This window comes from Urocampus carinirostris, chromosome 15 (genome assembly GCF_059441175.1).
Source record: "Urocampus carinirostris isolate Australia breed hairy pipefish chromosome 15, RoL_Ucar_1.0, whole genome shotgun sequence".
NCBI lineage: Eukaryota > Metazoa > Chordata > Actinopteri > Syngnathiformes > Syngnathidae > Urocampus > Urocampus carinirostris.
The window spans coordinates 37,450,260-37,477,274 of record NC_142363.1 but is presented as its reverse complement, the minus strand read 5'-3'; the positions used below and the strand labels follow the sequence as shown (position 1 = coordinate 37,477,274).

Genomic DNA, 27,015 nt, shown 5'->3' with positions numbered 1-27,015 from the left:
CAAAGTAAACTACAGTAATACTATAAAAATGCTACAGATACGTTGTAAAAAAAAAATCCACTCTGAAAATGTTACAAAAATAAAACTACAAAACCTTGAAAGCAGAAATACTAGAAAAATACTTCTATGGGAATACTCCCAAAATACTAGAAATAATACAGAAAAATCCACTACAGTAATACAAGAATACTAAAGAAATATTACGACAGAAATACTGCAAAATTAACTAAAGTAGTACTTTGAAAATGCTTCATATATGTTATCAAAAATCCACAATGGAAATACTACAAAAATAAAACTGCTGTGATACTACAAATACACTACAAAAACTTGAATTCAGAAATACTATAAATATACCACTATGAAAATACTGCCAAAATACTTCTACAGAAATAGTACAAAAACAATCCACTGCAGTAATAAAAGAATACGACTACAGAAATATTACAACAGAAATACTGCAAAATAAACTAAAGTACTACAAAAATGCTACCATGGAAATACTACAAAAATAACTACTGTAATACTAAAAAGATACTACAAAAACTTGAATGCAGAAATACTATAAAAAGACTACTATAAAAATACTCCCAAAATACTACGACAGAAATATTACAACAGAAATAACGCAAAATAAACTAAAGTAGTACTACAAAAAAGCTACAGATATGTTATAAAAAAATCCACTTTGGAAATAACACAAAAATAAAACTGCCGTAATAAAACAAATACACTACAAAAACTTGAATGCAGAAATACTATAAAAATACTACTATGTAAATACTCCCAAAATACTTCTACAGAAATACTACCCAAAAAAATCTTCAGTAATACAATAATGCTACTACAGAATTACTACAGCAGAAATACTGCAAAATGAACTACAGTATTACTATTAAAAATGCTTCGGATATGTAGTAAAAAAATCCACAATGGAAATACTACAAAAATAAAACTGCTGTGTTACTACAAATACACTACAAAAACTTGAATTCAGAAATACTATAAATATACTACTATGAAAATACTCCCAAAATACTTCTACAGGAATACCAAAAAAATCCACATCAGTAATACAATAATACTACGACAAAAATATTACAACTGAAATACTGAAAAATAAACTAAAGTAGTACTTTAAAAATGCTACAGATATGTTATAAAAAAATCCACAATGGAAATACTACAAAAAAATAAAACTGCTGTAATACTACAAATACACTACAAAAACTTGAATGCAGAAGTACTATACAAATATTACTATGAAAATACTCCCCAAATACTACGACAGAAATATGACAACCAAAATACTGCAAAATAAACTAAAGCATTATAAAATAATCCACAATGGAAATACTACAAAAATTAAAAAAACCTGCTGTAATACTACAAATACACTTACAAAAAGTCGAATTCAGAAATACTATAAAAATACTACTTCGTAAAATACTACGACAGAAATATTCCAACTGAAATAATGCAAAAATACAAGTACATGGAGGCAACCTCTATGTAAACAAAATACCAAATTCTCAAGAATTTGGTATTTTTTTTACAAAAAATAACATTTGCAATAGAGTCGATGTATTTTTCTTGCTAGTATTCAAATGAATGTTTATTTCACACTGTCCCTTTAAATACCGACATGGTTTTCCTGCGGTGACGGGGCTGTGAAGCTATTTTCAATCCAGGGCAGCGAATCGCTTCACTGGCGCCCTCTAGTGGCGTTTTTGGGGACACTGCATCCGGGAGGATTCGTGAGGACACGCTCCGAGCGTATCTCGAAGCATTCCGGGACGGGGGGCGGGAGGATGGGGGGGTATGCGACCCCCACCCCACAAGATCCACTACCTGGGGGCCTTTATAATTCCAGGTAAGATACCCCCACCCCCCCTGCCTGTTTTTTGGCGCCTCGCTCGCTTGTTCCAAATAAAGCCTGTCATTGAGGGGGAGTGAGGGGGGGGGGGGTCTGTTTTGTCACCCGAGAGGCTCCCTCCGCGTGTGCCGCACGCTTCTTCTCCAGATGCAGGGGGGGGGGGGCGGAGGGGGTCCCCTTTTCTGCCAACCTTTCATGACATGCCAAGGGGGGCCACCAGAGGGGGTGTTCGGGACCCCCCAGCTTCACAACAGAGGGGTGCTGCCGGCCGGAAGTCCACGTATGGGCATGCGGCCGGTCACGTGACCGAGTCGCCCAATCGACTCCTTTAAAAGAGGACGTGTCATGGCATCAGGGGCGTAACCAGCCCGTTTTTTGGAGGGGGCGTTGTGTCAGCCTCTGTTGCCATGGCGACGTGCCACCAGCATCCTTTGCGGTGGAGGATGAAGTCCAAAGATGAATGAGATGGGGGAGGAAGGTGGGGAGGGGGGCAAGATGGAATCCCCCCCCTCAGCTGTTCCCTGCAAACATGCATCCCCCCTCCCATGAGACAAGAAGGAACCTTTGGTATTTATAGGTCACAGGTGTCCACCAGGCGGCCCGCGGGCGGATCAGGCCCGGCAAGTGCTTTAAATCGACCCCCCCCAGACCACACTGCGAGAAGCGCAAGAGAAAAATGAGCTGCGGTTGGAAATAGGTGTGCTTGAATGTGCAGAATGTCACACGACTCGCAATGTAACTGGAGTAGTTTCTCTCTTTCTTTCTTTTCTTATGTTCTCTATTTTCTTCTCTCTCCATCTCTCTTTATATATTTATCTCACTTTCTTGCTCTTTTTTCTTTCTTTTTCCTAACTTTCTTCATCACTCCATTTCTTTCTCATGGTCACTTTTTTTCTCTCCCTTTTATTTATCTCTGTATTTTCTTTCATTCTTTTGATTCTCTCATATTCTTTCTCTATTTCATTCTCTTGTCACTCTCTCTCTCTCTCTCTCTCCTTCTCTCCATTTCTCTTTATGTATTGCTCTTGCTTTCTTGCTCTCTTTTTTCTCTTTTTTCCTTTTCATCCTCTTTCCTTCTTTTTTCTAACTTCCTCCATCACTTCATTTCTTTCTCATGCTCGCTTCTTTTCTCTTTTATTTATCTCTGTATTTTCTTTCATTCTTTTGATTTTTCTCTCACTTTCTTTCTCTTTCTTTTTCTGTCTTGTTTCTTTTCTGTCTCTCTCTCTATTGTGCTACCTCTGTTTTTCCTCACTCGTTCTCCCTTTCTCCTTTTTCACTCTTTCTCTACCATCCGCTAGTCCAGCCCCCTCTCTCACATTTGTCCCCAAGCTCAAATGACTTTGACAGCCCTCTTATAGATGATGAGAGGTTCGACCATGACAATTTCGGAACCCCCCGCCTCCCCCCCGAATCTAATGCCGCGTAATGGAGAAGCGAGCAGGCGAGCACCAACTTGTTTAACGCTCGAGGGAATAGGATAGAGCCCTGAGGCGCTCCTCTTTCCCCACACACTCGGCCGTTCAAAGGACGATTGAAGAAAAGAAAGAAAAAGGGCCGACTCCCGTTCTGAACTTCCAAGAGCCGGCTTGTAGAGCCGCTTCGTTCCCAAAAATCACATCAGTATAGCGTAAAGTTGTGATGGAAATTCCGCCTTATTTTCAAGCAAGAAAAAAACAAGTGAAAAGCTAGGAAAAAACAAACAATAGAAGCAAAGAATAAAAGAAAAAAGATGAAACAAGAAAAAAAGAAGTATCAAGTAAGAAAAAAAGAAAGAGATTAAAAGCGGAAAAGGAAGCAAAGAAGAAAAAGAAAAAAGAAGAAAAACAAGCAAAAAAAGTGAAGTTCTTAACACATTTGATTTGTTTTCCCGAGTTAAGAAAAAAAAGGAAGAAAGGAAGAAAAGACCTAAACAGAAGGGAAAAAGGGAAAAAAGCACAAGAAAAAAAGATACAATAGAAGAACAAGATAAAAGAAAAAAATGGAAAAAAGAGGCAAAAAGTGGAGAACCCAAAAAAAGTCAATTAAAAAATCCCCATGATTTTTAAATGAAAAAGAGAAAAAAGAAAGCAAGAAAAATAGAAACAAAAGAAGAAAAAAGAAAAAAATAACAAAAAAAGGGAATTCAGTAAAGAGTGTGAAAAAGATGAACAAAGAGGAAAAAGAATGTTTTTTTAGGAGCCGACTCTTCCGGGAGCCGGCTCACGCAGCCATCGCGTTCCCGAACGACGCGTCCCTCTCGCGGAGAGGAAAAGCGCCGTGAGCGGCGGTTCTTCGCGCACCCCCCTCACAACACCCCCCCCCCCCCCCATTTGCTATTTCTGGTAGCGGGCGCGCGCACGTCATGCCCGCGTCTATTTTTCCTCTCCTGAGCGTCTCGGTCGCATCCAATATGCGCAGGGACGAGGACGACGACGACGTGGCCGGGGACGAATGGAAGCTTTAGCGGCGCGCTTCCTTCCCGTTCCCCCGCCGAGACCACCACCGACGAGGACGACGGCGGCGCGGCGGCGGCAGCGGAGATGCGCGGTACCCCGGACGCAGAAGGCGGAAAAGCGCCCGCCCGCCTTTCCCGTAAGATTCGCGCTTCTTTCAATGTCATCGGATGCTTAAAGGGACACTGTGTCGATGCTACCCCCCCGTTGTCCCCCCGTCTCCGCCTGCGCAGGTGCGACGTGGCGTAAAGCGGAACGCGGCGTCTCGCTATACGCCACGCGCTCGCTTTACGACGAAAGATCGGGGAAAAATTCCGCGATGAGGTCAGAACGACCTTGAGGGGGAGGAGGAGGGGGGGAGCTACGGGGGTGGCCAAACGACAGCCCGCGGGCCCCTCAGGTTCTTCATCCGGCCCTCTAAATGGAGGATTTTTGGGGGTGCCATTGTCCCCAAAATACTACAAAATGACTATATATAAATATCTAATTTAGCGCCTAAAAACAAGCTCTAACATATTATACTGTAATACTAAAATATAAAATACTATTACAGAAATATTACAACTGAAATACGACAATGCAAGCACAATAGTATCAAAAAATACTAGAAAATAAAGTTGACCAATTATAAAAATACTACAGAAATACTACGGATAAAGTACAAAATACAATAATGGAAATGCATCAAAAACACGACTGCAGAAATACTATGAAACTACAACAGACATACTGCAACAATACAACAAAAAACTACAATGGAAATATTATGAGAGTACTACAGAAATACTACAAAAATAAGACAGCAGAAATACTACAAAATACTATCATGGGAATACATCAAAAACACGACTGCATAAATACTATGAAAACACAACAAAAACCCCACAACAATACGACAAAGGAAATATTATGAAAGTACTCAATAACATTATAAAAATCTACAAAATATGACAAAAATGGTACAAAATACTATAAAGGAAATACATCAAAAACACTTCTACAGAAATACTACAATGGAAATATTTTGAAAGTATTACAGAAATACTACAAAAATACGACAAAACGCTACAAAATAAAGTACACTGATTCTAAAAATACTAGAGCAATACTACAACGTTATGACTACCTAAATGCTACAAAAATACAACTACAGTATTACCATAGATACACTAGAAATATTATTCTATAGAAATACTGCAATGCGGTGCTAGGAATGAAATGGACTGAACCATTTCAAGGCAGTGGAGTATTTCTTAGTTTTTTGAATTGAGGATTTTGGCTACATCTACACGAAGAAATCAACATCTTATATTTTTTAGATATATTTTGAAATACAATCGCTTAAGTTGAGTATTAAGCGCGACATTTTCCTTTTCCAGTATTACCGTTGTTGTACTTTTGGTAGTGTTTTTGTGGTATTTCTGTAGTACTTTTGGAATATTCTCTTTAGTATTTTTGTCGTAAATCTGCAGAAAGGTTTGGGTAGTATTTCCATTATAGTATTTTTTTGTATTTTCATAGTATTTCTGCTGTAGTGTTTTGATTTATTTCCATAATCGTATTTTGTAGTATTTCTGTAGCATTTCTGTAATATCCTTTGTAGTATTTCTGCAGTAGTGTTTTGGATGTATTTCCATGATATAATTTTGTAGTATTTCTGTAGTATTTTGTAGTATTTCTGTAATATTCTTTGTAGTATTTCTGCAGTAGGGTTTTTGATGTATTTCCATTACTGTATTCCATAGTATTTCTGTAGTATTTTGTAGTACCTTTGTAGTATTTCTGCAGTAGTGTTTTGGATGTATTTCCATAATCGTATTTTGTAGTATTTCTGTAGTATTTTCTAGTACTTTTGTAGTATTTCTGTAATAATCTTTGTAGTATTTCTGCAGTAGTGGTTTTGACGTCTTTCCATGATATCATTTTGTAGTATTTATTTAGTGTTTTGCAGTATATCTGTAATATTCTATGTAGTATTTCTGCAGTATTTTTTTGGATGTATTTCCATTATCATATTTTGTAGTATTTCTGGAGTTTTTTTCCAGTATTTTTGTAGCATTTCTGTAATATCCTTTGTAGTATTTCTGCAGTTGTGTTTTTGATGTATTTCCATTATGTAATTTTGTAGTATTTCTGTAATATTCTTTGTAGTATTTCCGCAGTAGGGTTTTTGATGTATTTCCATTATCGTATTTTGTAGTATTTTCCAGTATTTTTGTAGTATTTCTGTAGTATTTTCTTGTATTTTTGTAGTATTTCTGTAATATTCTTTTTAGTATTTCTGCAGTAGTGTTTTGGATGTATTTCCATAATAATATTTTGTAGTATTTTCCAGTATTTTTGTAGTATTTCTGTAGTATTTTCATGTATTTCCGTAGCATTTCTGTAATATCCTTTGTAGTTTTTCTGCAGTAGTGTTTTGGATGTATTTCCATTATATAATTTTGTAGTATTTCTGCAGTATTTTGTAGTATTTCTATAATATTCTTTTTAGTATTTCTGCAGTAGTGTTTTTGATATATTTCCATTACTGTATTTTGTAGTATTTCTGTAATATTTTGTAGTACCTTTGTAGTATTTCTGCAGTAGTGTTTTTGATGTATTTCCATTATGTAATTTTGTAGTATTTCTGTAAAATTCTTTGTAGTATTTCCGCAGTAGGGTTTTAGATGTATTTCCATGATATAATTTTGTAGTATTTTGTAGTATTTCTACAGTAGTGTTGTTCTGGTCCCCATTAACATCCATAAACCAATGACAGTAGGGGTGTCAGCGATACGGCCCGCGGGCCAGAAGATGCCCGCCGGGGGATCCTATCCGGCAAATCTTAAAGTCAAATAATATCAGAAAAAGACTAAATCAAAAAAACAAAACAAAAAAAAAACACTGCAACAAACGCATACTAACAAATTCAGGAGCATGTCCACGTCAATAAGTCCCACAACATTGTACGCATCAATTTGTATTACTATTAAAAAAAAACTGTAGTCCAATTTGAAAGAAGCAATGGTGTAAAATATTGCCGATTTACAGCTATAAAGTGAATTCTATTTTTAATAAGAGAGACCTGCAAAAGAGATTTCATAAGACGCCTGTTCCCTATTTTGACTATCATTTTTTCGACTATCAGTTGCTGTTCTTGGAATTCCACGCTCTTTAGGTCAGATCTGCTTTTGTAACCTAGAAGATTTCATAAAAAGAAAGGATTTGGGGGCCTTAAGACCGCTTGGAATTCCTCATTTGAAGGTTTCTCTCCCTGTCCACCTTGCAGGTTCAAAATCTAGTGATGTCTCCTCTCTTTATTTTAAGCGTCTACTAAAGTTGAAACTTAACAACCGGGCTATGCCAGGGAAAACTACAAAAACAAGGCGACAGTGAAGGCAATCGTCTGGGATTTGAATCGACCGCATCCACAAAAATGGTGAAAAATGTCTCTCGAAGGCATCACCGGGATGAACAATGTAGAAGTTGCAGAGGAGAACCCAAACCCTCCAGATGAATCTCAGGTCGGACGTGCGTTTTCCACAATAGCGTCCAAAAGAGACGGGCGGTTCACCTTGGATGGGCGTCCTGGGTGAGTCCCGTCAGGCTGAGTGTGTCCCGACGAAAAAAATAGAAAGAAAGGATGTCCTAATTAAAGGGAACTCAGAGGGTTTGATCCAGATCATCTTGCATAACCTCGTTAGAGAGGACATTGCCTTTGAAACTGAGACGACAAAAGAACACGAAGAGACCATTTCCCTTCCGCTTTTCAGGTCAGCTGCTGAACCTATTCCCCGGATTTTGGCTTCCGTTTTTTTCCCGAATAGCCATAGGAAGGAATTGCAGGTGTTGTTGAGGCTGCAGCATGCAATTGAAGGTGGCATGGACAGCACGGCGGCGCAGTGGTTAGCGCTTGTGCGGCACAGTTCATGTCATGGGAACCTGTCGTGGGTTCAAATCCAGCTCCAGACTTTCTGTGCGGAGTTTGTATGTTCTCCCCGTGCTTGCGTGGGTTTTCTCCGGGCACTCCGGTTTCCTCCCACATTCCAAAGACATGCATTTCAGGTGGATTGGCCGGTCCAAAATTGTCCCTAGGTGTGAATGAGCGAATGAGTTGTCTGTCCCTGTGTGCCCTGCGATTGGCTGGCAACCAGTTCAGGGTGTACCCTGCCCACTGCCCAATGATTGCTGGGATGGGCTCCAGCCCCCCCGCGACCCTACTGAGGATAAGCGGTACGGCTAATGAGATGAGATGAGATGGACATCTCAGTTGCTCCACCTCCGCTCATATCAACCCTTATCCTAGCCTGAGCCCTTACGCTAACCTTACAATGCCCTGACCCTCTAACTCGAACATCTCCCGTAAACCTACCTTAAGACTTACTCCTATTCCCAACTTTAGCCCTAACCCCTAATCCTAAACCCTTACCCTACCCCAACCCCTCACACTAAAACCGCTAACCTGAACTTTAGCCCTAACCCCACCCTAACCGCTAATCCTAACCCAACCCCTAATGATCTAACCCAGGCTGTAGCCCAAACCCCTGACCAACCCTGGATCCAAACTCTGTCCCCAGCTAAACATCTAACCCTCTAACCTAAACTTGAAAGAAAACACAAATTTTATCCTGAACCCTTAATCATAACTCTAAACCTACCCTAACCCCAAGCACCTATAAAGAAAGGCATTCTAGCTTCCATTATGTGTAGGTTTTTCACAGGTCTGGATTTTCTGTTTATGCACGGTAAATCTTCCTCTTGTTCACAACGAGGAGAGATTTAGCAATCCCTCAAATATTAGTTCCAGAAGAAACATGACAATGTGTTCCTGCTGATTAAACTTGGATTCATCTTTCTCTTTCCTTGACTGCAGATGAGCCATCCTGCCTGAACTTCAGCATCACTTGGGAATCACAAAAGGCAAGATCCTCAAAACACAATAAGGATTGATGGAGTCACTGGAAAAAATCCCTACAGAGGGTCAGGGAAGACTTGGCGCATCCAAAAAACGCACAACTGAGGCGCCCGATAGAAGTCCGTCGGTGGAGATGGAAGACAAAGGGTGGGACCGGCACCTGCAGGAGAACGATGCCACAAAAGCATCCGAGTCGGGGAAGCCGCTGAGTTTTGAGGATCCTATCTCTCCTAGTCAGGACACGGAAGCCTCGTCATTTTCACTGCAAACTGCCAAAGCGGCCGGCCGACAAAAGAAGCCGACCGTTTTACCCGAACAACTGAGTTGCACTTCAGGAACGGAGCCGCAAACCGAGGCCGGCGGCAAGACGGAACTGAAACTGCAAAAGCCGGGAAGGTACGTTTGCGACTACTGCGGAAGGGCCTGCGCCAAACCCAGCGTGCTCAAGAAACACATCCGCTCACACACCGGAGAGCGCCCCTACCCCTGCTTGCCCTGCGGTTTTTCCTTCAAAACCAAGAGCAATTTGTACAAACACCGAAAGTCCCACGCGCACTCGGTCAAGGCTGGAACTTTGCCGTTCCCTTGCAACGCCAATGTGGACCAGGGCTCTTTGGAAGGCGACGGCGAGTTGTTCTCAGACGCCGATCAGAGCACAGACACCGACGATGAGGCTTTCGGCGACCCGCTTCTTCTGCTGGACTCCCCGGCGGAGGCTTCGGATCACACGGCCGTCAAAGTTCTCAACCTCATTTCTCACAAAAAAGCATCCGCGACTTCCGCGTCGACTCAGGACGGTTCATCCCGCGCCCCGGAAATCAAAGTTGCGCCCGTTTCTGCGGCGGAGGCCGATCGCGCCATTCAATCCTGCGCCGTCAAACAAAGGCTGGCACTCAGGCTGTCGGAGAAAAGGAGCAGCGATTCGGAACACAACCTGTCCCTTCCGAGTCAGTCGAGTAAAGGCAGCACCGATTCTGGTTACTTTTCTCGATCCGAAAGTGCCGAGCATCAGACGAGCCCACCGAACGCCAACGCCAAATCCTACCAGGAAATCATGTTCGGAAAGTGTTACCGGCCCAGCCCCAAGCAGACCACCGCATACGTCTCCTCCGTTGCAAATTCTGCTGACGTGAGAAGAAGCTCTGAGAAAGGAGTTTCTCGTGTTTTCACCCAGGAAAGGGACACCGTCGAGTCCATTAAAATCAATTCAAAATCGCTGGCGAAGGAAGAGGCGATGGAGGCGCCGTTGGAGAGCGGGACCGACATGGGAACCCTCCTCAGGAGCAACTCCATGCCCACGTCTCCAGCGGCGAGCCTCACCGTACCCCTGGCGCTCAGAGGGAGTCACTCCTTTGACGAGAGAACGAGTAACGCCGGTATGAGGAGACTCCGGCGGCAAGCGGCGTTCGAGGTGCCGTCCCACGAGGGCCACGCCGACACAGAGGGTCACCTGAGGACAAGCGAGTTGCCACTTGCCGGAACGGAAATGGACATTTATTCCCCGGGCGGAAACCCGAAAGGCCACGCCGTGGAACTAGCGACGCGGAAGCGCCGGAAAGAGAAGCGGGAAGAGGAGGATTTGCCGCCTCAGTTTGAGGGTCACCGCGAACATTGCGAAGAAATGTCGGATCTCGGTAAAGATTACGAGCTGAAGTTTGTCGGCCGCGGTACGGCCGGCGTTTCCGAAGGACGTTTGAGTACGGATAGAATCGACATGGAGGTATCGGTCAACCCGAAAACGTGTTCCCGAAAAACATTAGGAAACGTCATTTCCGTCATCCAGCACACAAACTTTGTCAACAGGCCTCTTGGCGAACAGTCCGGATCCTACAGGACACTCAGACAGAGGCAGGAAGGCTTCTCTTCAATCGAGCCCATGGAGGAATCCTTCGAGACGGACAGAGCTGACGGAACACAGCGGCAGTCCTTTCAGCTGGCCGCTAAGCTGGTGCGTCAGTCTAACATCCAAGTACCTGAGATCAGGGTCACCGTGGAGCCCGACAGTCCGGAAAAAGCTTCGGACGTGCCGGCGAAGGAGCCAGAGAAGCATGTGGAAGAATTTCAATGGCCGCAACGGAGTGAAACGTTAGCACAGTTTCCGCCTGAAAAACTCCCCCCGAAGAAGAAAAGATTGCGTCTCGCCGACATCGAACACTCCTCGGGGGAGTCCAGTTTTGAGTCGGCCTGCACCAGCCTCTCGCGCAGCCCCAGTCAGGACAGCAATTTATCTTACAGCTCAACCTTCTCCTTTGACAGGGAGGACAGCCTGAAGGTGGTTTCCCCGACCAGGCAGGACGAATTTGGCAAGCCTCTCGAGCTCTTATCTGTGCCAGGGAGCAGCCACGCGCTGTCCCTTCTCCATCAGCGTCAGCAACATGAAATGAGACGCTCTTCCTCGGAGCAGGCGCCTTGCAACTTGCGCAAGGAGCTCCCGGAGGTACGGAGCGTATCGTTTGACTGCGGCAGCCTGGACTCTTCACCCAAATTTAGACCGGGGGAGCTGACCAAGGAGAGACGCAGGGCGAACCTGGTGCGACAGGAGTCACTCAGCACGGACACCGAAGCCTCGCAAGTGTTTGGCTTCGGCAACGCGGTCTTTTCCTATGGAAAAGCTCCCCTTCAGCCCCCACCGCCCAGCTTGTTCATCCCTGTGAGAATCCAGACTCACTTACCAAACTATGGCAGCCTAACGTACACAACGGTGTCACAGGTCTTTCAAGAGGACCACTTTGATAAATTGAGCCCCGCGTTAGCCGGCGCTCAGAGTCGGCTCGCCGCGCACCCCGAAGCGCTGGACTTATCCCCGGCCAAGCTTAAGACAGGCATCCCCCTCTCCCTCACCTCCCGGACCATCTCCACCACCAATGCCTCCAGCGGTGGCACCAACAAACGCATGCTCTCCCCTGCGAGCAGTCTAGACCTTTTTCTAGAAGTCAGGCAGCAGAAACGTGTGAAGGAAGAAAGGATGTTTGGGCAGATTGTGGAGGAGTTAAGTGCGGTGGAGCTGGGCAAGTGCCACTTGGAGGAGGACTCACGTCGGAACCAGTTGAAAAAGCCTCAGGAAGTAATCGAAGACTTAGGCGAGGAGTCTGCAATGGAGAGCTCTCCCTTAGACGGCGGCTCGCCTACGTATGCGGCAGAAAAACAGGCACAGATGGACACGGGGGCGCCGCCGGTCATCAAGCGGGTCGTCCGGACCTCGGACGGCAAGCGTCAGGGGAGGTCATCACCGTTTCCAAGTCTTCGCACGGCGACTGCCGTGAGCTGGTGTTATCTAAGCTACACCAAACCGAGCTACACGCAAGGGTGCGACGCTACCCGCTCGGTCTATGCCGCCTGGATCGTCAGCACCCGCAATCCCAATCCGCCGGAGCTCGGGACCGGTGTCGCGCTTTCCCTGCTGCGCTCCAAGCAGAAGCGCTGCGACTCCATCTACTCGACAGCTGACGTGGGTCAACCCGGCAACGGGAAATTGGTTTCGTCCCTCGTCCTGTGGCGACAGACTTTTGAACAGGTGAGGAGGTTCAGGTATTGTGCGCCACTTTGTTAATGGGAACGGCCTACGTCAACTCATGGATTTTTCCGTTTGGTACGGTTTTGTTTGGGCCCTCGAGGTTCAGCACGAGAGCAGCTTGATTGCAATCTAGTATGTAAGAGTCTTTGTGACAAGTATTCCTTGGGTAAGATACCGAAACAGAAGCGGGTCCAGAGACTGTAGCACCAGGTAACAAGTTTAAAATGAACCGTAGTGTTTTTCTTCCACGTTTACTGTAATTCTGCCCTGGCTGCGCAATGACTTTAGTGAAAAATCATGAAAAGGGTTCTCTGAACGAGTCACAAGAGAATTAAAGGCAACGTGACTCGTCGGGGTTTGTCCGAGCTGCGGAAGCGCCCCCGTTTGCTAAGCGAGAGTCGAATCGCGTTACATCCAGCGTGTTAACAATACGTCTGCTGGTCCGAATCACCCGCAGAGGAAACCGGAGCCCGAGGAGACCGACGTCAAAGCGGGCAAGAAGCCGAAGGACGCCAGCTTCAGACAAAAGGCCGCCAAGGAAGAGTGGAAGGAGAGAGAGGCGTCAAATACCCAAACAGCTCCCACGCGCATCAAGATCTTCGAGGGGGGGTGAGCAAAGCAGCCCGGGGGGATTTCCGTCTCCCGTTCAAAGTCCTTGCCGGTCACGGGCTTTTATTTTCAGGTTCAAGTCCAACGAGGACTACGTGTACGTGCGGGGTCGGGGTCGGGGCAAATACATTTGCGAGGAGTGCGGGATTCGCTGCAAGAAACCCAGCATGCTGAAGAAACACATTCGTACCCACACCGACGTAAGGCCCTACATCTGCAAAGTCTGCAACTTTGCCTTTAAGACCAAAGGTGAGTCGGGAAAACCACGCAAAAACGCACAAGCGGTAAAATGGTATCGGCTCAGTTTCCAGCTTTTACAGAATCAGCTGATTTTTTTCAGTCGTGTCATTTTTCATTCGCTCGCACGGGCCAAATCTCGAGGTCAATGATCTTGACTGTTTTTACGCTTTTCTGAAAAAGGGAACCTGACAAAACACATGAAGTCGAAGGCCCACACGAAGAAGTGTCTGGAGCTGGGCGTTTCCGTGACCACGGATGAGACGGAAATACAGGAACACGGTAAGAACACCGTACGGATTCTCTTTTTTAGAGCATAAAATTCAAAACATAGCGTCTCAACCCTTTGGAGCAGAAGAGGGTCCGCAGGAAACGAAGGCGGAGGTCGCGGCCAAACATCAGTTTTCCGATGCCGAATATTCCGACGGTATGGACGAAGACGCCGACGACATGGACGAAGATGAGGAGGAGGATGAAGACTACGAGGGCGACGCCACACCCAAGTTGCGTTCCCGCAGCACCAGTCCGCAACCGGGCGGCGGCGTGGCGTCCCCGCCCGTCACCGTCACAGTCTCCGGAAGGTGGCCGGGCTGGGAACAGAGAGACAAGAACTCGGAAGACGACTCTCTGAGCGTTCTTTCTCCGGAACAGGCCGGCTTCCTCTTTGATCCCTATTCTTCGTGCCTCCTCTCGCCCGGCTGGGAGTCCCCCATCAGGGAGCCGTCCCCTTCCCGTTTGCGGTATCCGTCGCCGAGGCGCGAGCTGTCCCCGCGCGGTCGCTGCTCTCCCAGATGGGACGGCTCACCGTTGAGGCCCAGCTCGCCCGGATTCTCCCCGATCCAGCACCTGTCTCCTCCTGTGGCGGCGGAACGACCCGCGTCGCCCGGGGCGGAAATGGCCGGCAGGCGGGAGGCGGCCGTGCGCGGCAGGCAGCGGGTGGTGCTGAGGGCCGTGTCGCCGCGCCGGGGGGGATCGCACCAGCAACGAGGGACAAGCGACAAGAGCAGGCAGCACCCCAAGCTCGACATCGGTCGGCAACAAGGAGCCTTTGAGACGGAGCTGGTAAGTAGCACGGTTTTGACACTCCCTACAAGTACAGTGACATCCTTTTTGACCTTCAGGAGAAGAGGACCAGCTCCGGTCTGCCTGCTGCCCACCAGAACCTCCTGAGCCACCTTCCTCTCCACTCTCAGAAGCAGGCCTTTAGCCTGCTTCCGGTTCTTCCCGTAGGAGGACCCTCGGCGGCCCCGCCGCCTTCCCCCGCCTCTTCCGACGGGTCCTCCTGCCGGGCCGGCGAAGACGAAGCCGCGTGCCGGGCCCCTCCGGAGGAGGACCGGGGAAGTCTCGATGCGGGAATCCAGGAGGAGAACGTCCAGACGTGCTTGAACGCCATCGCCTCTCTCAAGATCAACGCCGAGGACCTTCATTAGAACCTCGAGTCCGGTCGGGGTCTCGTTTTGACGAGGATTCTCCGGGATCTTCTCCCTGGGACCCCTCCCTTTTTTTTAAGGACCGCCTCGCTCTCGATCGAGACGAAGAGACCCTGAGAAAACGAACCCGGGGGCCACACCGACTCGGGTGCTCCCGACCGAGACGATACGGCTTCTCGGCTCCTGAAGATAGGACGAGGGACGTTTCTGAAATATTTATTATTGGGTGCAGGTGCAATACCGAGAGTTCTACTGTATTACGCTAGTATGCCTTTTGTTTGACATAGCAGTTTGCATACAATTGCACATAAATTATATTTCTAGAGTACTGTACAGAAAAAACAAATCCCTTTCACGTATCACGCTACCTTTCTTCTTAGTATTTGAACGTACGCGTTTCCACGTACTCCTATCTAATAGTGCGCTCGTTCGTTGATTTCCATCTCAAAGAAAAAAAGATTTGGAGGCTTGAGGGTCTGTGCCTTTATTTTGAAGGATCTTTACAAAACCGGAAAAAAAAATACTTTTTCTTAATGTCGTTTTTATCTTGCATGGAATTTTACTATTGCGCAGAAAATACTCGTAGTATACATAACTGTTGATAACGATTTATGTACTAGGACGTAAGCACTACATATCGGTACAAATTTGACTACTATTTATGTATGATATAAAAACTATATCTATATACACACATGTACATATATACGTAATTGTATACGTACATATATATATCATATACTGTATACGAATACACGCATGGTTATATATATGTATATACATATACTGTATATACATACACGCATAGTTATATATACGTATATACATACACATACTTATGTATACATATATATATACACATACACACATATATTACACATATATACATATATATATATATATATATATATATATATATATATATATATATATATATATATATATAAATAACTATGTATATGTATATACACTATATGCGCACACACACACACATATATATATACTATATATATACATATGTATAATATATATAAATACATGTATAGGTATATATACATGTTTAAGTATGTATACACGTAAATAAATATACATATGAGTAATCATACGTACATATACATAAGTATGTGTACATATATGCAATTACCCGTACATATACGTGATTATCCGTATATATACACCTAACTATATGTATATTTATGTAATTATACGTATGTAGTTATACACACATTTTATATGTGATACATACTCAGTAGCCTAGATGGTAAGGCGCCCGCTTTGAGACTGGGAGGTCGGTGGTTCGCGCCCCGGCCGAGTCATTCCTAAGACTTAAAAAGTGGTCGGCGGCGCCCTCTGTTGGCTGCGGCTGCATCGGCTCGCTACAACGGGTCAGGTGCAATCGACATTTCGTTCTGTGTACATTGTTACACAGAATGACAATACAAGGAAATTATTATTATTATACAGTTATACGTATAAAAACATGTACATGTGTGTATACGCGTATGTAAATACAGTATAAATGTATATATATACGTACATATACACGTGTACGTCAGTACCTGTAAATATATTTGCGAAAAGTGTAGTACATTGGACTTATGCAGCAGTGATGCAAGTTATGCAGTATCGCTTTTGATATCTTTTTTGCCGCGGAGTACTCCTAATCTGCACTTTTCCGACCTGCTGAATGATCGGGAAAAAACACATTCCGCTACTTTTTTGTACCTCGTATCCCAAAACAGGAATATGCGCCGGGAGCTCGCGCTAGGTCGTGTTCGGGGACGGGCGGAAAAATCCGAATTTCGGACGCTAGATTATTTATAATTAAGAGTTTCGAGTCGCGTTCGAAAGAATTCTGTTGAAATAAAACTATATCGGAAGTATCGGATCGGTATTCTCGGAAAATGAGAGCCGGCGTCTCGAAAAATCCGACGTTCGCTAATGCTAACGACGTAGCGTTGTGAAAATGACGAAATCCGAATAAATTTTGACGTTCGCTAGTGCTAACTACGCAGCGTTGTAAAAGTGAGGAAAATTCAAACCGATCCAATTTAAAGCCAGGTTGATTTTTTTCGCGGTTACATATCGATCGGAAAGATCGGCATTAGATCGGTATCCTAAGAAAATGGATACCGTCGTCTGGAATCCTCCGATGATTGCTCATGCTAATTAGGTAGCATCGTAAAAGCGACGAAGCTCCAAAAGAATCGAATTGAAAGCTGTTCAGAACATTTTCATGACAATATATATCGAAAAGTTGGTATCGGATCGGTATCGGAAGAAAATGAAAAACATCATCTGGAATCCTCCAATACTTGCTAATGCTAATTACGTAGCATCATAAAAGCTACGAAGCTCGAACGAATCAAATTGAAATCTTTTCAGAACATTTTTATGATAATGTGAATCAGAAAGTTGGTATCGGATCGGTATCGGAAGAAAATGAAAAACATCATCTGGAATCCTCCAATACTTGCTAATGCTAATTACGTAGCATCTTAAAAGCTACAAAGCTCCAAAAGTATCGAATTGAAAGCTGTTCAGAATATTTTCATAATAATATAAATCGGAACGTTGGTATCGGATCGGTATCCTAAGAAAATGGAAACCGGCATCTGGAATCCTCCAATAATTGCTAATGCTAATTGCGTAGCATCGTAAAAGCGACGAAGCTCGAACGAATCGAATTGAAATCTTTTCAGAACATTTTTATGATAATGTGAATCAGAAAGTTGGTATCGGATCGGTATCGGAAGAAAATGAAAAACATCATCTGGAATCCTCCAATAATTGCTAATGCTAATTGCGTAGCATCATAAAAGCGACGAAGCTCGAACGAATCGAATTGAAATCTTTTCAGAACATTTTCATGATGCTATGAATGGGAAAGTCGGTATCAAATCGGTATCCTAAGAAAATCTAGTATCCTCCGATGATTGCTAATGCTAATTGCTAAAGGTACAAAAATACAAAGAAATCCGATTTTAAGTTGCGTAAAATGTTTGTCACTGTTAATAAGAATGGGAAAGACGGTTATGGTAAGAAAAGCTATCCCTCGCCTATCCCTCTTTTGACCGTTTTTTTCTGTACATACTTTCCGTTCCCGTTTGTTTTTTCTCCGGTGTCGGAACGCCCGAGACTTTTGGACGCGTTTTGTCGGACGAACGCTTTTAAAGTGAGCTATTTCGAGGGATTTCACAAGTTTACAAACAGTCTAGCGAAAGTATTGAACCCCCCCCCCCCACGAACTTTTTGACGTATTGCCATATTTTAGGTTCAAAACCTATGGATAAAAATCTCAACATATTTTATAAGAATCAACAAAATCTGGGACATCATCGTGAAAAGGATTCCAATGTATTCTACGTTTTATATTGTGCTAACAAATAAAACATTGAAACGGAGGTGTTGCAAAAGTATTGGCCCCCTTAGCCTGATCATTCTTTGTACAAGCTTTATTGGGGTATGCCCCGAGAAGTTTTCTTGAAACCGAAATATTTGCCCATTCTTCCTTTCAAAACAGAAAAAAAAATCCTTCAAGGTGGGGTGGTGAGTTCAAAATATTTCATTTGTTGATGCCATCTTCAGGCTAAAAAAATCATTGCAGCTGATGTCAAGCTCCTGTTGTTGCACGTGCAAGTGTGGGAAATTTGAAGATGCGTTCGAATAAACTTTTTTCATCCTTTTTGGGGGTTTTGGTTGGCATTTGGACCTTATTTAAAACGGACCTTTTCTTACTTTCACCGTTTTCGTCCGACAATGAAAGAAAACCCGGGGCACGTGTGAGAATTCGGTCGACTCCGACAGATTTCATGCTAGAATGGCCCCAAATTTGGCTCAATCGATCTTTCGATTTTCTTTCTTTCGCTCTCTCTTTTTCTCTGTCTCTCTCTCACTCTCTTTTTCCCCCAATTATTTTTCTCTCTCTTTGCCCCTCTTTTTGTTTCTTTGTCTCTCTATTTTTCCCCATCGCTTTCTTTCTCATTTTTGCCGTCTTTCATCCTATACCACTATCCTTATTTGTCCCTATTTCTCTCTCCGTTGTGCCCTCTCTCTCTTTCTCCTTCTTTTTCTCTTTTTCTTGCTCTGTCTCCCTTTTAATCTTTCTTTACTTCTTTCTCATTTTCTCCGTCTATGTCTCACTCTTTTTCTCTGATTCGTTTTCTCTCTCTCTTTGCCCCTCTCTCTCTTTGTTTCTGTCTCTCTATTTTTTCCCATGGCTTTTCTTTCTCATTTTTGTTGTCTTTCATTGTCATTCTCACTCTCCTTATTTGTCCCTTCTTCTCTCCCTTCTTCTCTCTCTTTCTCCCTTTCTCCTTCTTTTTCTCTCTTTCTTACTCTGTCTCTCTTTTAATCTTTCTTTATTTCTCTCTGATTTTCTCTCTTTTTCTTTCTCTCTTTCTCACTTTCTTTCTCTTTATTTTTTTCCCCATCGCTTTCTTTCTCATTTTTGCCGTCTTTCATCCTATACCAATCTCCTTATTTGTCCCCATTTCTCTCGCTTGTGCTCTCTCTCTTTCTCCCTCTTTTCTCTCTCTTTCTTACTCTGTCTCTTTTAATCTCTCTTTACTACTCTCTCATTTTCTCTCTTTTCTCTGTCTCTTTCTCACTCTTTTTCTCTGATTCTTTTTCTCTCTCCCCTCTCTTTCTCTCTTTGTTTCTTTCTATTTTTCCCCATCGCTTTCTTTCTCATTTTTGCCGTCTTGCATTGTTTCTCCCTTTCCTTATTTGTCCTTTTTCTCTCTATTTCTCCCTTTTCTCTCTTTCTTACTCTGTTTCTCTTTTAATCTTTCTTTACTTCTCTCTCTTTTTCTCCCTCTCTCCCTTTCTCTTATATCTATTAGTCTGGCCCTTGTAAGATTTTCTTTCTAGTATCCAGTTTGACACCTCTGATATCAAGCGTGACTTAATGACACACAGGCACGCTCTGTCATTTAGGTAGACAGCGGATCACTGAGAAGTCATTAGGGAACCATCTGGAGTGAGTGGGCCAAGCTGAGAGAACAGGGGGACAATATATCAGGAACACCTACTTTCTGGTTTTTCCTCATCTAAAATGTGGAACCGATTCACGGTTGTTTATCGTGACGTACATTCAAATCTTTTCATATTTTTCGATTTTTGTCGGAAGCCGGAAATGTAACAGTATGACTAAGTGTCCCAGGAGGGGGGGGGGGCAATGCTTTCGCTAGGCACTCTGGATGGTATTTGATGGTACTGATCTGGATCCAGTTTTTTGGGGGGCGGGGGGCCGGAAGGGGAAAACATCCCGTACCGAGATTGTTTTTGCGTTTCGGTTCTTCTTCTTCGTATCGCCGACGATTCGGAGGGCGTATATGCATCCTGTATCTCCCGAAGATCCACGAAAAACCCGTCGGCGGTTTTTTGGACTCGGTCGGGGACGGAGCGTCTCTTTTGTGCTCCGTTGTTACGATTCGGTGCCGAGATTCCGTTCCGGTCGGTTTTAAGAGAATATACTTCGAAGCCGGGAAGGTTTCGTGTGTGTGTTTGGAAACGGATTCATTTTCTCCAGTACCGTTGAAAGAAGAAATCCTTTGCCGATCGAAAGACCGAGAGCCTCGCTTTCAAACCCTAATCCTAGCCCCGACCTGATTTTGGAACCCTGAAATGGTTTCAATGTCAGGAACCAGGTCAGGAAATAGAAATGGAGAACCCAATGGCGTAACATGCTCACAGTTTATTAGGGAGAGGAGGAATGTTTTTAAACCATAACCTTAGTCACAAACCTCTTTTCTAACGCCTCATTCAGTATAGAAGCATAACATGGAGCCCAAAACCTAGTTCCTAGCCCAGGCCCCGTTTCAAACAGTAACCTGAGCTTTAAACCTATTCTGGTGCCCTACATTCAGTTTAAAATCCTGCCATGGAGCTCAAAGCCCTAGTTCCTAGCCCAAACCCTGTTTCAAACTGTAACCCAGGCTTTAAACCTATTCTGGAACCATACATTCCAAACCCTAGTTCCTAGCCCTAAACCTACACCTAACCCTAGCCCCAACCCCAACCCTATTTTAGAACTTCATTGAATTAGCCTCAATCTTAGTTTTGAGCCTAGCCCCAATCCTATTTTGGAACCCACAAATAAGTTTCAAACTTTGATTTGAAGCCCAAACCTTCTTAACCCTAGCCCAGTGGTTCTCAAACAGTGGGACAAGCCCCTAGGCACGTCCCGAAGCTCTATCGAGAGTGGTTTGACCTCTGATGTTGTGTTTTTTTTCCAACTGTCCTAGAAAAACCTGCAATTGCACTTCCGCTACAGTTGGAGGCATTCTCACACGAGGGGTTTTCCTCTTCCTAGGGGGGGCTTGACTGCCCTAGCCCAACACCTAACCCAGAGGTGTCAAACTCATTTCAACTCTGGGGCCACACCATAGAACAAACATTCTGTCGGGGGCCGGACAAGTAGATTCGTGAGAAAGAAAAAGAGAGATGAAGAAATAAGAGAAAGCGGGAGGGAAAAGTGGAGAGGGCGGGAGAAAGAGAGGGAGAGAGCGTGAGAAACAAAAGATAAAAAGTCATGAGAGAGGGGGAAAAGAAAGGGAGAGGAAGAAAGAAATCCAAAGAGAAATAGAAAGACAGAAGGAGAGAAAAGAGAAAAGAAAGCGCGAAAGGTAGGAAAAGAGAAAGAGAAAAGAGACAAAGAGCAACAAAGGAAGAGACAAAGGGACAAAATGAGAAAAGGAGAAGAGAAAAAGAGAAAAAGAGAGAGAGAGAAAGAGAGAGAGAGAAATACATACAAGTACAGTGTCTTTGTGGGAGGCACCTGGCTTTGGCAACATCAAGTGGACCTATTTCAACCTGCAGCTCCTTTTTCTCTTGCGCTTCTCTGAGCGTCGTCTCGCGGGCCGGACTCAATCCCTTAGCGGGCCTGATTCAGCCCCCGGGCCGCCTGTTGGACACTTGTGACCTAACCTAAAAAAAGACGACAAAAATGGACCTAAAACTCATGCGTTTTGCAAAACCTCCAAAATTCAAGCGTTTTCAAGGATATTCAAGCACCCGTAGGAACCCGGTGGCTCTTCGGTGTCTGCCTGGAGAAAAGCAGGGGATAAAAATAAAGCGCGTGGCAGCCGAGCCATCCCAAAATAGTTCTCGCTTCGCGGAATATCACTTGGGGACTGTTCAAGGTTGTCATGGTAACCGCAAGATTCCAGCCTCCTCATTGGACCTTATCCCGTCGAAGATTTTTCCACAGAAATAGAAATAGAGACCCTCGAAGAAATAAAGCTCGAAGAAAATAAAAGCGGGGGTGTCCAACGTGCAGTCCGTGGGCCGGATGAGGCACCGCCAAAGCGTTGAATCCGGCCGAAAATGCCCAGAGAAGCGCAAGAGAAAAAACAGCTGCGGTTCGAAATGTGTCCGCTTGGTGTCGCCAAAAGACCATAGACCTGTATGTCTCTCTCTTTGGATCTCCCTTTCTCTGCTTTTGTCGCTCTCTTTCTCTCTCACTCTTTTGATCTTTTTCTCTCTTTGTCTCTACTTTTCTGTTTTTTTTTGTCTCTCGCTTTTTGCCATTGATTAGCTTACTCTCGCTCGTTTCCTTTTCTCACTTTCTCTCAGTATCTTCTCTTTTTCTCTGTTTCCTTCTCTCTTTTGGTCACTCTTTCTCTCTTCTGTCTTTTTTCTGTTGTGGGTTTTTCTCCCTCTGTCTTTAATGTTCTCGTTTTTTGTGTCTCGCAGTATCTTCTCTTCTTCTCTTTGTTTCTTTCTCTCTTTTTGTCACTCTCTTTCTTTATCCTGTCTTTTTTCTGTTGTGGGTCTTTCTCCCTCTTTGTCCATCACCTTTTGCCTTTATCTATCTTACTCTCTGTCTTTTCCTTTTCTCACTTTCTCCTCTTTCTGTTTCTTCCTCTCTTTTGGTCACTCTCTCTTTCTTCTGCCTTTTTTTTCAGTTGTCGGTCTTCCTCCCCTTCTATCTAGTTCTCTCTCCATTTCACAATCTAATTCTCTTCCATTCTTTCTCTTTCTCTCAATTGTTCTCCTTCTCCCTCTCCCTCTTTCATCTACTAGTCCAGCCCCTTGAGAGAGTATTTTTCTACCTGGTGGCTTCCAAGCTAAAATGAGTTTGACACCCTTACGTCAAAGAATCCACAGGAAGTGAAACTGGTCACAAAAACTCCTCTTTGTAATAAACGAGACTTCCTGTTCCTCAGATCTAGTCCACTACCATCCAAATTCCCAAATTCAACCAAGAACCCGGAAGAATGTCTTTCACAGGCCCATCTCGTCACCTAGTTTGGACTCGAAGGCCTCTTGGAGAACCGCTACATGCTCGATGACCAACAAACGGATGAAAACCAGTTTCTGTGGAAGCAGACTGAAATTCTCTACCGCTGAGAGTCCTGAGACAGAGATCCCGTCGTGTTTAAGGATTCTGGTATCAGAAGTTGGACCACCGAATAAGTGTCCTGTCCCTGAAGGTGGCAGTAGTTTTGGGAGAGGTTTTACTGTCCGGTCTTGTCCTGCACGACCATCCCCCCCATCTGGGGGTGGCAGGGGGGGTCCGCTCTATTTTAAGGTGGCCCTATCACAGCTGCGGTGGCAGGCCGCCTGCGCGAGCTTCACTCTTTCCCTCGGAGACCCTCGGTCCGGGTAAGTGTGTTTTCCGCCGAGGTAAAAGGGGCCCGGTGCACGCCGTCTCGAGGTTTCGTTGGACTTATCGGTTCTTTGCGCCTTTGCCTAGACTTAAGAGTATGTTTAAAGGGAAATTTCAAAAAATGCCTTGGCCATATCAAGAAGTTCTTAAAATAGCTCCTGGCTCTGGAACAGGTGTCGTAAGATCGACTTGGGAAGCCAGCGCTAATTTTATGCTTGTTTTCAGTCATCGACCTTGTAGAAACCACAAACCGGACCTCACGACATGAGCTAAATATCAAAATCAGGAGACATTGACAATATTTTGAAACCTAGAGAACAATCGGGTCCACAATTCCGTCCTCAGGATTCTCTTCTAATCCGAATCATAAATGCTTGCCTCTCAGCCGATACAAAGATGGAGTCTTGCCCGAAGAACAGCACCCAGGCCCATAGTATCCCCAAAGACGACCTGACGGAAAACCTCGCCAAGCAACTAGAGGACATCATCAGCACCTACGAGACTGTCGAGGCACCCGATGAGCCGGAAGACACGGAGGAGGTTCAGTCCAACACTCGAAGGAACCAGAAGCAGGAGAAGAAGATGCTCAAGAACTTAGGTAGGTTTTGCATGGAAATAGTGTTCTTTCATCTTTGGGACAGATCAGGACAAATGATTCAAAGACTATAGCTCCTGTGTTGCTGCTTCAGGGAAAGACGCCATGCTCCTGATGCAAAGTCTCAACAAACTGGACAACCCCGAGCAGAAACTGGAAGCCAGCATCAAGAAGCACGCAGAACTGGTGAGTAGATCCATTCACATTTGGCCGTTGCTGACATACGGAGACCGTTTTGGTGCGCTCGCAGCTAGAGGAGCACCGAAGCGACCAGAAGCAGCTAAAAGTTGTGCAGAAGAAGCTTCTGCAGGTGATGAAGGAGAAGGACCAACTGCAGAGCGAGCACAGTCGCGCTGTCCTGGCTCGGAGCAAACTAGAAGGACTATGCCGGGAACTACAGCGCCACAACAAGACCTTGAAGGTGCCTAGCCTGAATTTAATCCAATTGTCCCCATGGTTCTATTTTATTGATGGACAAAGATAGGTCCCCCAAAAGACAGTTGGCGGACAAAGTAATTCTGAAGGTTTTTGTTCCTAATGGAACCTGTTCTGAGACTGGTACTAGAAGCGTTTAAGTCTCGATATTTCAGTATAAGGTGTACACCGATTTCCAGTTGGACACTTTCCACACGCAGAATCCTTCCAAGACTTGTCAAGGTTTCTAAGACCGTTATAAGAAGCATACGAGTGGGACGCTTTACTTTAAGATTTCAGTCTATCAATGTCCTAAAACCTTCGGACTGCAGTGACAGTCAAAAAAGTTCAAACCTATTCCTGCTCTTCTTCTTGGGAAAACAGGAAGAAACGTTGCAGAGGTGCCGGGAAGACGACCTGAAGCGCAAGGAGATCACGACGCACTTCCAGGGAACCCTGAGCGACATCCAAGCCCAGATCGAGGAGCACAGCAGTCGGAACACCAAACTGTGCCAGGAGAACAGTTCCCTGGCCTCCAAGCTTAAAGGCCTCATCACGCAGTATGACCAGCGGGAGGCGGTAAAGCAGTCTAAACCCCTTTTGATAATTCCATCCATTTGTAGATTTCTAAATTGTGGTACGATGTATGTTTGATTGTAAATCTCGTTGCGGGGCATACTGTGAGGTTCTATGAGGGCCTCGCCAAGATCTCGGCAGACTCTCGCCTCAAGTATGAAGTTAGTTAGTGCCGACACTCTCTTCCAGAATCTGGAGAAGGTGTTTAAGCAGCGGGACTTGAAAGAGAAGCTTCTAGACACCAAGCTAGCTCAGGCCAACCTGTTGCTGAAGGAGGCGCAGGAAAAACACAAGCTGGAGCGGCAGCTGGTATGTGGACCCCGTTTGGCGTCGGTACTGTACTACCGCACTCAACTTTCCCGATGTCTCGACAGCTGCTCGAAAAAGCCGCCGAGTACAAGTCGCAAGCTGAAATCTTGAAGGAAAACGAGGTGGACATGAAGGCGCAGGTACGGAAAAGACTGGAAGGAGCTTTTAAACCACGTGCTGTCTTCCTGGTCCCGTAGTCATTTCCGTTTGTAAATGAGTATGTTTGATTATAAACCACTGTGTTCTGGCCTTTTTCAACGACTTTTGCGTAGAACTGTAGAATCTTTTCGTCCTAGTGGCTCACGAGAAGCCGCCGGTACTAATGCGGAGATTAAAAAGCAAGTGGAAATCTGACTTGAGGGCCATATACCAGGACCAACCTTACCGGATCTCATTTGAAAACTGGAACCCTGTTTTTGTGTCCTCAGCTTGACTTGTACTCCAAGAAATTTGACGAGTTCCAGGGAACCGTTTCCAAAAGTAACAGCGTCTATAGCAGCTTCAAACAGGACATGGACAAGGTAGGAACGGTGCCTTTGTAGGAAAGAGGCTATTTTGAGACGCTTCACGTGTTTGTTGTGTTTCCAGATGGCCAAGAAGATGAAGAAGCTGGAGAAGGAATGCCAATCGTGGAAGAGTCGCTTCGACGGCTGCAGCAAGAGTCTGGTGGACATGCTGGCAGAGGTGAGGACCTTTTATTTTTCTTCTTCTAGAGTGAACCGAGGCCGCTGGGTTCTCGTAAGATTTAAAGGGGTCGGTTTAAGAATCGCTAAACTTCATCTACGACTGTATGAATTGTGCTCTGCAGAAAGCGCTGAGGGACAAAGAGCTGGAGGCGGTCACTCTCAAGAACCAGAAACTGGAGAGTCTGTGCAGGGCTTTGCAAGACGAGAGGCGGCATCTGTATGAAAAGGTGCAGGAACCAGGAGGAGTGAAGGAGGAGAAGCCCTCTCAGGAAGAGACCCCAGAAGAACCCCATCAAGAAACGACGGCTACCGTTTCGCTGGAAAGCCATCGGAACCGGGAGCTCGCCGATCTGAAAGCCGAGCAGGCGCTCCTGAAGGAAATCGCCGCCTCTCGAGTCCTGCCGGCCGACTCCACGACACAAGGACCCCCTCAAAACGCAGAGGGGTCGACAGAGAACCGATCGGAGCAGAGCGAACAATGTCGGGAACATTTGCAACTGGAATGTGTTGATTGATATTTCAAATGTTCTGCTTTGTGTGTTTTTGTGCCAATTAAAAAAAGAGGATCCTTCAACAAACACGTTTCAATGATTGCGGGTAGAAACTGAACCAGAATGAGAAGTTATCGTCAAATCAATGAATTAAAATCAAGTAAAAGTGAAGAGTGCAGATAGAACCCTTTCAGTTGTATGCAGAGTTGAACAGAGCTGTTTTCAGCCTGGACTTAAACACTCTCAGAGTAGATGCCTGTCTGACGTCATCAGGAAGACTATTCCAGAGTTGAGCTGCGTGGAATTGAAACGCAGCTTCACCCTGTTTAGTC

General features: G+C 44.8%; 2 protein-coding genes across 5 annotated transcripts; both read left to right on the top strand.

Annotated features, from left to right (window-relative positions):
• The first annotated feature begins 1,757 nt into the window (after nucleotides 1-1,757).
• On the top strand, nucleotides 1,758-15,855 carry hivep2b (HIVEP zinc finger 2b). Its single transcript, XM_088354640.1, has 8 exons — nucleotides 1,758-1,873; nucleotides 4,277-4,450; nucleotides 9,167-12,722; nucleotides 13,180-13,331; nucleotides 13,405-13,580; nucleotides 13,752-13,850; nucleotides 13,924-14,630; nucleotides 14,690-15,855. The coding sequence occupies exons 3-8, from the start codon at nucleotides 9,243-9,245 to the stop codon at nucleotides 14,996-14,998; spliced, it is 4,923 nt and encodes a 1,640-aa protein (XP_088210766.1). The 5' UTR covers nucleotides 1,758-1,873; nucleotides 4,277-4,450; nucleotides 9,167-9,242; the 3' UTR covers nucleotides 14,999-15,855.
• A 4,348-nt stretch (nucleotides 15,856-20,203) lies between these two features.
• Nucleotides 20,204-26,770, top strand: txlnbb (taxilin beta b). Of its 4 annotated transcripts, none has more exons than XM_088354810.1 (10): nucleotides 20,204-21,353; nucleotides 23,170-24,210; nucleotides 24,302-24,393; nucleotides 24,458-24,628; nucleotides 25,006-25,200; nucleotides 25,387-25,506; nucleotides 25,572-25,646; nucleotides 25,935-26,027; nucleotides 26,095-26,190; nucleotides 26,315-26,770. In XM_088354810.1, the coding sequence occupies exons 2-10, from the start codon at nucleotides 24,009-24,011 to the stop codon at nucleotides 26,705-26,707; spliced, it is 1,437 nt and encodes a 478-aa protein (XP_088210936.1). In that variant the 5' UTR covers nucleotides 20,204-21,353; nucleotides 23,170-24,008; the 3' UTR covers nucleotides 26,708-26,770. The 4 variants fall into 4 exon arrangements, with proteins under 4 accessions (XP_088210936.1, XP_088210935.1, XP_088210937.1 ...); XM_088354809.1 differs by lacking the exon at nucleotides 20,204-21,353 and having other exon boundaries at nucleotides 21,718-23,608; nucleotides 23,998-24,210; XM_088354811.1 differs by lacking the exon at nucleotides 20,204-21,353 and having other exon boundaries at nucleotides 21,718-23,707; nucleotides 23,998-24,210.
• The last annotated feature ends 245 nt before the right edge of the window (nucleotides 26,771-27,015 follow it).